We start from the raw sequence: 15,269 nt of genomic DNA, 5'->3' as shown, positions 1-15,269 counted from the left end.
AAACATGGATATGAGCACAAATGTATATCAAACTGATACTCGTTTGACGTACATTCTCCCTATTTCATTCTATGTAAATGCAAGCATATCCCTTTAAATGTTTTTTTTTCAGTACAAACTGATACAAAAACATAGTGTGAAACAGGCCTAAATTTATTCACATACAGACACATGCTGATTATAATCATCATCTAATTATAATTATCAATGAGTTAATAGCGCGTGATGATACCATGACGAGAACATTGTGACTTTACTCTGCACTGCTGACATCTCTTTTTCCATGGTTATGCATTTTTGTTCTTATGTTCTCCCAGGTTTACAGTCGACTTGATAAACACTGTTGTGGTTTCAGACCTCGGAAAGAAGATGAATGTGTGCAACAAGGTCTATACTTGAAATGTGATAACCCCAGCAACATTGACCTAACGCACATTGTACAAAGAAAGCATGACCCTCGCAACTTGGTGTTTGTTAAGAACAATGGATATTTTGATAGAAGTGAAGATAATTTAGATTTTAAATTACTGGAAGGAATCAAAGAGTGAGTATGATATTACTGATGGAGTTCTTTAGCCTGGTTTTAGCACATTGAAGAAGTGTTCATTTAAAGGGAACCTGTCATCTGATTTATGCTGCCCAAATCACAGGCAGCATGAGTCAGAGCCTGCCTGCGTGATTGTAGACTGGTATAATTTTAAATGCTAATTTAAAGAGATAAGCAGATTGATCGACGGAAAGTCAACTTTGAGTATAATTTTCTTATTTCCACGGTTTCGTAAAAATTTGAACATTTTGAGATTCGTTTCACAATAAAAACAAGTCCTTCCTTTACTGCTGAAGGATCAAAGAGTTAGAGAGGGACTCCCTGTAATGCCCTGCAGCTATGACATAGAGCGGATTTTCATACCTTTTATAGGGGTGGTCAGTACCTGGGCCATCACAGATCAGTGGTTCGCAGTGGAGCACAGATTATACAGCAGAGTCATTTTTCTTCTCCACAGTCACTGAGTAAGTCTCTTTGACCTGTAAGTTATAACTGCTCCCTCTCTTCTTCCTCACATGAATTGTCAGAGCATTACAAGCTTTCCAGTAATGAGATTCACACACATTTATTTGTCATGAATCTAACTTTTTGGGAAGATTCGGATTGTCATTGAATTTGAATTTTAAAAGATCCACTCATCTCTAACTTTAAATATCCAGCTGAGGACTATAGCCAGACACAAAACTAGTCCAGCTTCGCCCCCAGCCACCTCTTCCCAGGGCTGTTGTAGGCGATTGATAGGTCTCTCCATAAAACCAAATGTGCACACAAGATAGAAACCTTTGGCATTGCCCTGCAGCAACACATGGAGGAGCCAGTTGGTGGCAGATCCTGACTAGTCTCATCTTCATCTATGCTCCCTGGATCCTAAAAGGGGTTGTCCACTACTAGAACAACTCCTTCGTGATCAAAATGTTGGGCCCTCAGAAAATAATAAAGCTTATACTCACCTCCTGTGCTGGCTCCATTCCCACGGTGTCAGCACTCGCAGTCCCGGGGCTATCATGTGGTTATTGCAACACGTAATGCCAGCGCCCAATCAGCACTGATGTCACTGTCTCCGCCTTCAGACAAATTGAACAGGAAGAGCAAGTCCGGACTGCAGCTGATCTCCGACTTCAACTTCATGCCCAATTCGACAGGAGGCGGAGACAGTTATGCAGACCGGGTGCCGGCGTGATGTGTCACAACAGCACGAGCCTCAGGAATGCGAATGCTGACACCGCAGGAACGGCATCAGCACTGGAGGAGAGTATAGGCTTTATTATTTTATGGGGGCCAAGCGAGGGGTATGACAAGTTGTCCAAGTAGTGGACAACTACTTTAAAGCGTAACTGTTGTTTTAATTTTTATCTTTTAATACTATAGATCAAATGATTTTAACCCCTTAAGCCCCGAGGGTGGTTTGCACGTTAATGACCGGGCCAATTTTTACAATTCTGACCACTGTCCCTTTATGAGGTTATAACTCTGGAACGCTTCAATGGATCCCAGTGGTTCTGAGATTGTTTTCTCGTGACATATTGTACTTCATTTTAGAGGTAACATTTATTCGATATAACTTGCGTTTATTTGTGAAAAAAACGGAAATTTGGCAAAAATTTAGAAAATTTCGCAATTTTCCAACTTTAAATTTTTATGCCCTTAAATCACAGAGATATGTCACGCAAAATACTTAATAAGTAACATTTCCCACATGTCTACTTTACATCAGCACAATTTTGAAACCAAAATTTTTTTTGTTAGGGAGTTATAAGGGTTAAAAGTTGACCAGCAATTTCTCATTTTTACAACACCATTTTTTTTTAGGGACCACATCTCATTTGAAGTCATTTTGAGGGGTCTATATGATAGAAAATACCCAAGTGTGACACCATTCTAAAAACTGCACCCCTCAAGGTGCTCAAAACCACATTCAAGAAGTTTATTAACCCTTCAGGGGTTTCACAGGAATTTTTGGAATGATTAAATAAAAATGAATATTTAACTTTTTTTCACACAAAATTTATTTCAGCTCCAATTTGTTTTATTTTACCAAGGGTAACAGGATAAAATGGATGCCAAACGTTGTTGTACAATCTGTACTGAGTACGCTGATACCCCATATGTGGGGGTAAACCATTGTTTGGGCGTATGGCAGAGCTCGGAAGGGAAGGAGCGCCATTTTACTTTTCAATGCAAAATTGACTGAAATTGAGATGGGATGCCATGTTGCGTTTGGAGAGCCCCTGATGTGCCTAAACATTGAAATCCCCACAAGTGACACCATTTTGGAAAGTAGACCCTTTAAGGAACTTATCTAGAGGTGTGTTGAGCACTTTGACCCAACAAGTGCTTCACAGAAGTTTATAATGCAGAGCCATAAAAATAAAAAATCATATTTTTTCACAAAAATGATCTTTTCGCCACCAATTTTTTATTTTCCCAAGGGTAAGAGAAGAAATTAGACCACAAAAGTTGTTGTGCAATTTGTCCTGAGTGCGACGATACCCCATATGTGGGGGTAAACCACTGTTTGGGCGCATGGCAGAGCTCGGAAGGGAAGGAGCGCCATTTGACTTTTCAATGCAAAATTGACTGGAATTAAGATGGGACGCCATGTTGGTTTGGAGAGCCCCTGATGTGCCTAAACATTAAAACCCCCCACAAGTGACACCATTTTGGAAACTAGACCCCCTAAGGAACTTATCTAGATGTGTTTTGAGAGCTTTGAACCCCCAAGTGTTTCACTACAGTTTATAACGCAGAGCCGTTAAAATAAACATTTTTTTTTCGCAAAAATTATTTTTTAGCCCCCAGTTTTGTATTTTCACAAGGGTAACAGAATAAATTGGACCCCAAAAGTTGTTGTCCAATTTGTCCTGAGTACGCTGATACCCAATGTGTGGGGGGGAACCACTGTTTGGGCGCATGGCAGAGCTCGGAAGGGAAGGAGCGCCATTTGGAATGCAGACTTAGATGGATTGGTCTGCAGGAGTCACGTTGCATTTGCAGAGCCCCTGATGTACCCAAACAGTACAAACCCCCCACAAGTGACTCCATATTAGAAACTAGACCTCCCAAGGAACTTATCCAGATGTGTTGTGAGAACTCTGAACCCCTAAGTGTTTCACTACAGTTTATAACGCAGAGCCGTGAAAATAACATAGTAACATACATAGTTAGTAAGGCCGAAAAAAGACATTTGTCCATCCAGTTCAGCCTATATTCCATCATAATAAATACCCAGATCTACGTCCTTCTACAGAACCTAATAATTGTATGATACAATATTGTTCTGCTCCAGGAAGACATCCAGGCCTCTCTTGAACCCCTCGACTGAGTTCGCCATCACCACCTCCTCAGGCAAGCAATTCCAGATTCTCACTGCCCTAACAGTAAAGAATCCTCTTCTATGTTGGTGGAAAAACCTTCTCTCCTCCAGACGCAAAGAATGCCCCCTTGTGCCCGTCACCTTCCTTGGTATAAACAGATCCTCAGCGAGATATTTGTATTGTCCCCTTATATACTTATACATGGTTATTAGATCGCCCCTCAGTCGTCTTTTTTCTAGACTAAATAATCCTAATTTCGCTAATCTATCTGGGTATTGTAGTTCTCCCATCCCCTTTATTAATTTTGTTGCCCTCCTTTGTACTCTCTCTAGTTCCATTATATCCTTCCAGAGCACCGGTGCCCAAAACTGGACACAGTACTCCATGTGCGGTCTAACTAGGGATTTGTACAGAGGCAGTATAATGCTCTCATCATGTGTATCCAGACCTCTTTTAATGCACCCCATGATCCTGTTTGCCTTGGCAGCTGCTGCCTGGCACTGGCTGCTCCAGGTAAGTTTATCATTAACTAGGATCCCCAAGTCCTTCTCCCTGTCAGATTTACCCAGTGGTTTCCCGTTCAGTGTGTAATGGTGATATTGATTCCCTCTTCCCATGTGTATAACCTTACATTTATCATTGTTAAACCTCATCTGCCACCTTTCAGCCCAAGTTTCCAACTTATCCAGATCCATCTGTAGCAGAATACTATCTTCTCTTGTATTAACTGCTTTACATAGTTTTGTATCATCTGCAAATATCGATATTTTACTGTGTAAACCTTCTACCAGATCATTAATGAATATGTTGAAGAGAACAGGTCCCAATACTGACCCCTGCGGTACCCCACTGGTCACAGCGACCCAGTTAGAGACTATACCATTTATAACCACCCTCTGCTTTCTATCACTAAGCCAGTTACTAACCCATTTACACACATTTTCCCCCAGACCAAGCATTCTCATTTTGTGTACCAACCTCTTGTGCGGCACGGTATCAAACGCTTTGGAAAAATCGAGATATACCACGTCCAATGACTCACCGTGGACCAGCCTATAGCTTACCTCTTCATAAAAACTGATTAGATTGGTTTGACAGGAGCGATTTCTCATAAACCCATGCTGATATGGAGTTAAACAGTTATTCTCATTGAGATAATCCAGAATAACATCCCTCAGAAACCCTTCAAATATTTTACCAACAATAGAGGTTAGACTTACTGGCCTATAATTTCCAGGTTCACTTTTAGAGCCCTTTTTGAATATTGGCACCACATTTGCTATGCGCCAGTCCTGCGGAACAGACCCTGTCGCTATAGAGTCACTAAAAATAAGAAATAATGGTTTATCTATTACATTACTTAGTTCTCTTAGTACTCGTGGGTGTATGCCATCCGGACCCGGAGATTTATCTATTTTAATCTTATTTAGCCGGTTTCGCACCTCTTCTTGGGTTAGATTGGTGACCCTTAATATAGGGTTTTCATTGTTTCTTGGGATTTCACCTAGCATTTCATTTTCCACCGTGAATACCGTGGAGAAGAAGGTGTTTAATATGTTAGCTTTTTCCTCGTCATCTACAACCATTCTTTCCTCACTATTTTTTAAGGGGCCTACATTTTCAGTTTTTATTCTTTTACTATTGATATAGTTGAAGAACAGTTTGGGATTAGTTTTACTCTCCTTAGCAATGTGCTTCTCTGTTTCCTTTTTGGCAGCTTTAATTAGTTTTTTAGATAAAGTATTTTTCTCCCTATAGTTTTTTAGAGCTTCAATGGTGCCATCCTGCTTTAGTAGTGCAAATGCTTTCTTTTTACTGTTAATTGCCTGTCTTACTTCTTTGTTTAGCCACATTGGGTTTTTCCTATTTCTAGTCCTTTTATTTTTTTTCACAAAAATGATTTTTTAGCCCCCAGCTTTGTATTTTTACAAGGGTAACAGAATAAATTGGACCCCAAAAGTTGTTGTCCAATTTGTCCTGAGTACGCTGATACCCCATATGTGGGGGGGAACCACTGTTTGGGCGCATGGCAGAGCTCGGAAGGGAAGGAGCGCCATTTGGAATGCAGACTTAGATGGATTGGTCTGCAGGCGTCATGTTGCATTTGCAGAGCCCCTGATGTACCCAAACAGTACAAACCCCCCACAAGTGACCTCATATTGGAAACTAGACGTCCCACGGAACTTATCTAGATGTGTTGTGAAAACTTTGAACCCCCAAGTGTTTCACTACAGTTTACAACGCAGAGCCGTGAAAATGAAAAATCCTTTTTTTTTTCCCACAAAAATGATTTTTAGCCCCCCAAATTTTTATTTTCCCAAGGATAACAAGAGAACTTGGACCCAAAAAGTTGTTGTCCAATTTGTCTCGAGTACGATGATACCCCATATGTTGGGGTAAACCCCTGTTTGGGCGCACGGGAGAGCTTGGAAGTGAAGGAGCACTGTTTTACTTTTTCAATGCAGAATTGGCTGGAATTGAGATCGGACGCCATGTCGCGTTTGGAGAGCCCCTGATGTGCCTAAACAGTGGAAACCCCCCAATTATAAATGAAACCCTAATCCAAACGCACCCCTAATCCTAATCCCAACTGTAACCCTAACCACACACCTAACCCTGACACACCCCTAATTCTAATCCCAACCCTAATCCCAACTGTAAATGTAATCCAAACCCTAACCCTAGCCCTAACCCTAACCCTAATGGGAAAATGGAAATAAATACATTTTTTTAAATTTTATTATTTTTCCCTAAGGCTAGGTTCACATTGCGTTAGGGAAATCCGTTTAGCGCTAGCGGATTGCGCTAACGCAATGTCTTTTTAGGTGTCGTGTTTAGTGGTCGCGTTAACGTCCCCGCTCTGGAAGATCGGGGATCGGACCTCGGGCGCGCCGCGGACGCTGCAAGCAGCGTCCGAGGTGCGCCACAAAAGAACGGCACCTTGCTAGCGCGAGCCGAAAATGGCACGCTCTAGCGATGCGCTACACCCGAAAATCACATTGCTGTCAATGGGTGTGCTAACGGACCCGTTGCACGGCGTTAATTGTGACATTTTCGCCGTGCAACGCTGTACGTTAGCGTTAACCCATTAACGCAGTGTGAACCTAGCCTAACTAAGGGGGTGATGAAGGGGGGTTTGATTTACTTTTATAGCGTTTTTTATATCGGATTTTTATGATTGGCAGTCGTCACACACTAAAAGACGCTTTTTATAGCAAAAAAGTTTTTGCGTCTCCACATTTTGAGACCTATAATTTTTCCATATTTTGGTCCACAGAGTTATGTGAGGTCTTGTTTTTTACGGGACGAGTTGACGTTTTTATCGGTAACATTTTCGGACACGTGACAGTTTTTGATCGCTTTTTATTCTGATTTTTTGTGAGGCAAAATGACCAAAAACCAGCTATTCATGAATTTCTTTTGGGGGAGGCGTTTATACCGTTCCGCGTTTGGTAAAATTGATGAAGCAGTTTTATTCTTCGGGTCAGTACGATTACAGCGATACCTCATTTATATCATTTTTTTTATGTTTTGGCGCTTTTATACGATAAAAGCTATTTTATAGAAAAAATAATTATTTTGGCATCGCTTTATTCTGAGGACAATAACTTTTTTATTTTTTTGGTTATGATGCTATATGGCGGCTCGTTTTTTGCGGGACAAGATGACGTTTTCAGAGGTACCATGGTTATTTATATCCGTCTTTTTGATCGTGTGTTATTCCACTTTTTGTTCAGCGTTATGATAATAAAGCGTTGTTTTTTGGCTCGTTTTTTTTTTTTCTTCTTACGGTGGTCACTGAAGGGGTTAACTAGTGGGCCAGTTTTATAGGTCGGGTCGTTACGGACGCGGCGATACTAAATATGTGTACTTATATTGTTTTTTTGTTTTTTTTTTAGATAAAGAAATGTATTTATGGGAATAATATTTTTTTTTTTCTTCTTTATTTAGGAATTTTTTTTTTATTTTTTTACACTTGTGGAAATTTTTTTTTTTACTTTTTCACTTTGTCCCAGGGGGGGACATCACAGATCACCGATCTGACAGCGTGCACAGCACTCTGTCAGATCGGTAATCTGACATAGAGCCGGGCAGGATTAGAGCTGCAGCTGCAGCCTGATCCTGACCCGGAAGTGCTCCCTGCAGGACCCGGATGCAGCCCCGCGGCCATTTTGGATCCGGGGACTGCAGGGAGAAGACGCTCGGTACACGGTGAGTACATCACCGTGTACCGATCGTCTCAGGGAAGCCCGCAGGGAGCCCCCTCCCTGCGCGATGCTTCCCTGCACCGCCGGCACACCGCGATCATCTTTGATCGCGGTGTGCCGGGGGTTAATGTGCCGGGAGCGGTCCGTGACCGCTCCTGGCACATAGTGCCGGATGTCAGCTGCGATAGGCAGCTGACACCCGGCCGCGATCGGCTGCGCTCCCCCCGTGAGCGCGGCCGATCGCATATGACGTACTATCCCGTGACTGGGAATTAAGTCCCAGGTCACCTGGACGGGATAGTATGTCATATGGGATTATGGGGTTAAGAAACTTCAAATATATCTTCAATCCTAAAGAAAACCTTTCAAAAGCCTTCTAAAACATGTCCCCCTATGCTGTTTCATTAACAGAGATTCGCTCATCATCAGGGAAATCCATATTCAGTACCACACACTGAATACGGCCTTCTAAAGGTGGGGACAGAACCTACACAGAGTAGCTCTCCTGGCTGAATCCAATGCATCAGAGGTTCACCTCAGTCTTCCGCACACTGCTCCTCTGTCCTGTTAGCTGGTTCCTGTGTCCTCAGTGACATCAGCACTCCTCTGTGTTCTGTCAGCTGCTGGCTCCTGTGAGTGATAAAACATTTCAGCAAATTTGCTTCAGGATAATCAATAAATCTGTTATACACTACAATGTCCAAGAGTCCACACTCTGCTAACAATCTATCTATCTATCAATCTATCTTTCTATTTGTCTGACATAGATTGATATAGAGAGAGATAGATGAATATAAATATACTATATACAGCTCTGGCAAAAATTAAGAGACCACCACATCAAAACCCTGTCAATCTCCAGACCTGAACCCCATTGAAAACCTAGAAATCGATGTGAATACTTTTCTGCCCAGTGATGACAGAAGTATTCTAGGAGTGATACCTTTATTGGCTAACCAGAAAATAATATGTTTGCAAGCTTTCAGAGCACAGTGCCTCATAGAAGTATAAATAAAGGTATTACTCCTAGAATACGTCTGTCATCATTGGGCAGAAAAGTATTCACATCGATTTTTCTGGCTAACACAGTACCACAATACAATTTTGTTATTGTACATCAAAACCTAGGAATATAATCAAGAGGATGATGGAGTCACAAGCCATCAAACAAAGAAGAACTGCTTACATTTTTGCGCCAGAAGCCGTGTGAAAGACTGGTGGAAAGCATGGCAAGACGCATGAAAGCTGGGATTAATAATCATAGTTATTTCACAAAATATTGATTTCTGAACTCTTCCTGATTTAAAAGAGTAGTATTGTTGTTTCTAAATGATTATGAACTTGTTTTCTTTCCATTATTTGAGATCTGAAAGCACTGGGTTTTTTTCATTTGGACTATTTCTCCTTTTCAGAAAAAAAAACTAAATAAAATGTATTGCTTGGAAATTCGGAGACATGTTGTCAGACGTTTATAGAATAAAAGAACAATTTACATTTTATTCAAAAATACTCCTATAAAGAGACAAATCAGACACAATTTTGCAGTGGTCTCTCAATTTTTGCCAGAGCTAGATAGATACTGTATATACAGAATGATAGATAAATTGAGAGATAAATATAAGGTATATATGGGAAAGATAGCGAGAGGAACTAATAGAAATACACTCATGACCTAAATTGTTGGTACCCTTGAAATTGTTCCAGAAAACAAAATATTTCTAACAGAAAATTATTGTAATTACATGTCATGGCACACAAGCATACATCAAACAAGAAGGGCACACAAGCATATGCAACACCCGCTAGGGTCGTGGGGTACTCGGAAACAGGTCGGACGGCTCTTAAAGGGGTGGACATGGCAGCAGTGACCTGGTCCGTGGCCCTGGGTGTGCAATAAAAGGGATAAGGGAAATATTTGTAGGGGATCATTCGTGACGCCACCTGTGGTGTTCGGCTAGAGTTGGCCGACACTCCTTAAGGGGACCACTGGGGCCGGTGGTGTTGCAGCTGAGATGGATTGACTCCCCACAGGTGGAGCGGGGTCCCTCGGCCACCAGAACAGTCTATGAGGGGTTGTGGATGTTGGGGTGCAAGAATAATTGGAGGACACAGGGAATGTAGTTTCTTTACTTTTAATTGTAGGTACAGTCCGGAGCGCAGGTAACTGATGATATTGGAGATCTGGGCAGCCTGGAAGCAGTTCAGAATTTCCCTAGCAAGGTGGAGTAGGATGCCTCCCTACTGCGCTGCACTTAGTGAAACGCTACCCGCATGGCAGGCAGCTTGAGCCTTTTCCAGGTGTCACTCCCTCGTGGTGACTCTGGGCTCTGATATGCAGCTGTGCCTTTGGGTGTCAGTTGTGGCCAGGAGACCTGCAATCTCCTGTCCTCCAGATTTGCCTGCTGGGCCTGTAGTTCCCACACAACCACGGACTCTGGTGTCTCCTCAGTTGTGCTCAATCCTGGGGTGAGCTCAGTCGCAGCTCCACTTCCAGGCTCTCCTCACATGCTTCCTATCCCTTCACTGTCTCACACTAAACTCACTAACTCCACGTCCAGGCCAGAACTTATAAGGAAGCTACCCTGAAACCGGGATTAGAGCTCCCCCTTCTGGTCTGGAATTAGGAAAGGTGTTGTATGCCAACGTACCTGCTAAGGGTATCCCTTCTTGCTTCCAGGCATGCCATCACCCCCTGTGAGGGAGGCAATGCCACCATGGCAACCGGACTCCTGGGGTGCCACATTCCCCGCTAATGAAATTCAGTACTCCCAAACTGGGGAAACATAAAAAGGATAAACAGGTGAACAATTGTAAAAGTTTACAGGATTTCAAAAAGTTAAAAATTTCAAAAACCAAAAAGAACGATAAGAAATAGACAACTAAGTTCTTGAGGGCAACACTGGTCTAATTGCGCTACCCTCCGGACTTTTGAGTTTGCTCTGTGGGAACCGACCCAACCCACCTTTGCTTCATTCCCGGGTGTGGCCACGCCGACGGTTTATGTTTACGTCAGGTCGGGGAACTATATGCAATGAAGGTTCTGACCACACATAGTCCTGTGACCCAAATGCCCTTCAACAGGTTTTAATGAATATTTTCAAAAGTTCTTACAGAGTCCCTGTAGGCTCATATACTTAACGATTGCAGTTACGCATATTATTAACTTATTTATATTATTAATACTTTTATACTTTAGTCCCTATACCGGGCTGAGATCTGACCTCTCGTACTACTGGTGGATCTACGCAGTACAGGTGTTAATAGCATCCTGACTGGAATCACTATGTTTGCTACCACTGGTGTAGTGCACTCTCTATTGGCTATACTACGGGTGACTACGTAGCACAGGTATACTTGATTTTCTACAACTACTTCTGCTCCCTGTGGGCATGATAGTTTCACCGCTGGCAGGGGGGTGGATTTTCTTGCTCCGCTGCTGGTGTGGTATCTGCTGCTTGAGCCCGCTGTTCTTCAGGTTCGTCTTGGGTCGCATCTCTTTCTAGCACAACTAGTTGGGGAAAGGTCAGGATGGTTACTACGATGGCTTGATTTACCTGCGTCCATGACTGGGGAAAGTCTCCAAGAACGGTATGGATTTTCACTTCCTAATCTTGTTTCTTAATTGGTCAGGGCATATCTTCAGATGATCTCTCGACACTGCTACTGAGGTTTCTCCTCCATCTTTACTGACGAGGTATACCTTGGTATTATCGAAGTTTGAAGGCATGACGGTGTACATCCTCCTTTTCCTTTTGCGTACCTGCTCTCCAGGTGCTAAAGGAGTAGCTGAAGCTTGTTGGTTGTAGCTCTTTTCCTGTCTTTGCCTGGCTTGGGACAACCTTTGTTCCATGCATTCTTGCACTTTGCGGTATTGCTGCTGCCGCTCTGTATCCCAGTCTGAATCTGTTGATGTCGTTTCAGGCATCAGAACTCCCATGTCCAAGTCGATGGGTAACTTGCCAGGTCTCGCTCTCATCAGGTAGGCCGGAGTGCAGTTGATGGAGTTTACCGGGATATGGTTGTTTAGGTCTACCAAGTCCGGCAACTTCTCTGGCTACTGGTTTCTCTCTTCCAGGGGCTAGATTTTCAACAGGTCAATTACCACCTGGTTAATTTTCTCGCACATGCCATTTGTCTGCGGATGGTACAGCGTCGTCCTGATTTTCTTGCAGGTTACAGAACTCCTGAAACAATTCTGCCTCACAGGCTGAGCCTTGGTTGGTGTTCAGGGTAACCGTGCGGTCGGCAAAAGTGTTCCTGGAATGCTTTGGCTGCTGTCTTTGCTGTTTGGTCTTTAACAGGCACGACTACCAGGAACCTTGAGTAATGGTCCCCTATGGTGAGGGCGTAGACATAGCCTGACCGGCTTGGGGCCAGCTTCATTTGGTCCAAGGCTACTAGTTCGAGTGGTTGTTTGGTGATTATTGGCTGTATAGGGGGTCGCTGGCTGTTCCGGTCTTTCCAGCGCAAGTTGCATGGGCCACATTCTCGGCACCACTTCTCAATGGCTCTTCTCATGACAATCCAGTAGAATCTCTCACGAAGTAGGACTTCCAGCTCATTCCATCCGAAGTGTCCTGCTCCATCGTGGTACACCTCTAAGACCATTGGTGCATCCCTTTTCAGGACTACCCCCTGCCAGATCAGTTCATGCGTGCGTTGATGTTGCTCCGACACACCTTACCCTCATAAATGAACAACTTGCCATTCTCTTTCCACAACTGTTGGGTCTCTTGTGGAGCATCTGGACCAGGGTGTGAGTCAGCTTGTGTCAGTATCTCCTTCACCAGGTGGACTGCTGGATTGCTATCCTGCGTCTCTGCCCACTCATGGTGGAGGATTGGGTTTTATCGTGGCATCCTGCACGATGCAGCGCTTGTTTCTCACCCTCTGGGAGCGTTGGGCCACAACTGGGCGATGGAAGGCTCGTAACTTGAGTTCTTTCAATGCTTACGGATCTTCTGCCTCATCTGGTAAATTGGGCCTTCTGGACAGCGCATCAGCATTAGTGTTTTATGTCATGCTCGGTACTTGATGGTAAACTCGTAGATGGACAGCCGGGCCATCCATCGCTGCTCCAGTGCACCCAGCTTTGCCGTTTTAAGGTGGGTTAGTGGATTATTGTCCGTGTAGATAGTAAACTTCGCTGATGCCAGGTAGTGCTAGAAGCGCTCCATTACTGCCCAGACAATGGTGAGGAACTCCAGTTTAAAGGAACTGTAGTTGTTGGGGTTACTTTCAGTGTGATGAAGCTTCCTGCTGGCATAGGCAATCACTCTCGCTGCCTTTCTGCATTTGTGACAGCACTGCTCCTAATCCCCTGTTGCTGGCGTCTGTGTAAAGTACAAATGGTTGGTCATAGTCAGGGTAGGCCAGGACTTCATCTCCCATGAGAGCCAGCTTCATCCAAGTGAAGGATTCTTCCAACCTGTTGTTCCACTCGAATGGAGGACTCTTGTTCTTTGTCTTCTTGGATTCGCCCCTTATCAAGTCTTGCAGAGGTGTGGCTATCTTGGTAAAGCCTCTGATGAATCTCCAGTAGTAGCCTACCAACCCGAGGCACTGCCGTACTTCATGAATGTTGATGGGTTTTGGCCATTTCCTGATAACAGTGACTTTGTCAGGGTCTGGTGCCACATCTTCGGGGGTTAACAGGTGACCTAAGTACTGCACCTAGGGCTTCAGCAGGTGGCATTTGGATGGCTTCAATTTCAGGCCAAAGTTGGACAGGGCTTCGAACATCTCAGCCAAGTGCTTGAAGTGGTCTTCATAGGTCTTGGAGAAGACGATGATGTAATCCAGGTACAACAGAAAAGTTTCAAAGTTCTTGTGCCCGAGGCAACACTCCATCATACTTTGGAATGTCCCCGGTGCATTGCAAAGCCAGAATGGCATGTACGAGTGAACTCGCAGAGGCCCATTAGTGTCGTAAATGCTGTTTTCTCTCTATCCACCTCTGCCACGGGAACCTGCCAGTACCCACTGGTGAGATCTAAGGTGGAGAAATAGTTAGCGGATCTCAGTGCAGCTAGTGATTCTTCAATTCTAGGTAATGGGTAGACGTCCTTGTGTGTAATGCTGTTAATTCGCCTGTAGTCACCACACATTCTCATGGTTCCATCATTCTTTTTAATGAGGACTAATGGAGCTGCCCAGTGGCTACAACTACAGTGCCTTGCGAAAGTATTCGGCCCCCTGTAACTTTTCAATCTTTTCCCACATATTATGCATCAAACATAAAGACACCAAATGTAAATTTTTGGCGAAGAATCAACAACTAGTGGTACACAATTGTGAAGTTGAACGAAATTTATTCGTTGTTTTAAATTTTTGCAGAAATTCGCAAACTGAAAAGTGGGGCATGAAATATTATTCGGCCCCTTTAACTTTATACTTTGTTGCACCACCTTTTTCTGTGATTACAGCTGCAAGTCACTTGGGGTATATCTTAATCAGTTTTGTACATTGAGAGACTGAAATTCTTGCCCATTCTTCCTTGGCAAACAGCTCAAGCTCAGTGAGGTTTGATGGAAATCGTTTGTGAACAGCAGTTTTCAACTCTTTCCACAGATTCTCCATTGGATTGAGGTCTGGACTTTGACTTGGCCATTTTAACACCTGGATACATTTATTTGTGAACCTTTCAATTGTAGATTTTGCTTTATGTTTGGGATCATTGTCTTGTTGGAAGACAACTCTTCGGCCCAGTCTCAGGTCTTTTGCAGACTCCAACAGGTTTTCTTCAAGAATGGTCCTGTATTTGGCTCCATCCATCCTCCCATCAATTTTAACCATCTTTCCTGTACCTACTGAAGAAAAGCAGGCCCAAACCATGATGCTGCCACCACCATGTTTGACAGTGGCGATGGTGTGTTCAGGGTGATGAATTGTGTTGCCTTTACGCCAAACATATCGTTTGGCATTGTTGCCAAAAAGTTCGATTTTTGGTTTCATCTGACCAGAGCACCTTCTTCCACATGTTTGGTGTTTCTCCTAGGTGGCTTGTTGCAAACTTTAAATTACACTTTTTATGGATATCTTTGAGAAACGGCTTTCCTGTTGCCACTCTTCCATAAAGGCCAGATTTGTGCAGTGTACAACTGATTTTTGTCCTACGGACAGACTGCCCCACCTCAGCTGTAGATCTCTGCAGTTCATCCAGAGGGATCTGTTGTGAATTCTGTGGCCAAGCTCCCTCCT

General features: G+C 43.4%; 1 protein-coding gene across 1 annotated transcript in view; it reads left to right on the top strand.

Moving 5' to 3' along the window:
• The window catches only part of GASK1B (golgi associated kinase 1B), a 183,002-nt gene that overhangs the window by 160,253 nt on the left and 7,480 nt on the right, over positions 1-15,269 (top strand). Inside the window, exon 3 of the mRNA XM_069744130.1 lies at positions 318-544. Coding sequence (XP_069600231.1) covers positions 318-544 — 227 coding nt within the window. The remainder of the gene's footprint in view (positions 1-317; positions 545-15,269) is intronic.

This window comes from Ranitomeya imitator, chromosome 1 (assembly GCF_032444005.1).
Source record: "Ranitomeya imitator isolate aRanImi1 chromosome 1, aRanImi1.pri, whole genome shotgun sequence".
Taxonomy (NCBI): domain Eukaryota; kingdom Metazoa; phylum Chordata; class Amphibia; order Anura; family Dendrobatidae; genus Ranitomeya; species Ranitomeya imitator.
Note: the sequence above shows the minus strand (reverse complement) of the source record. Positions and strands in the feature narration are given on the sequence as shown.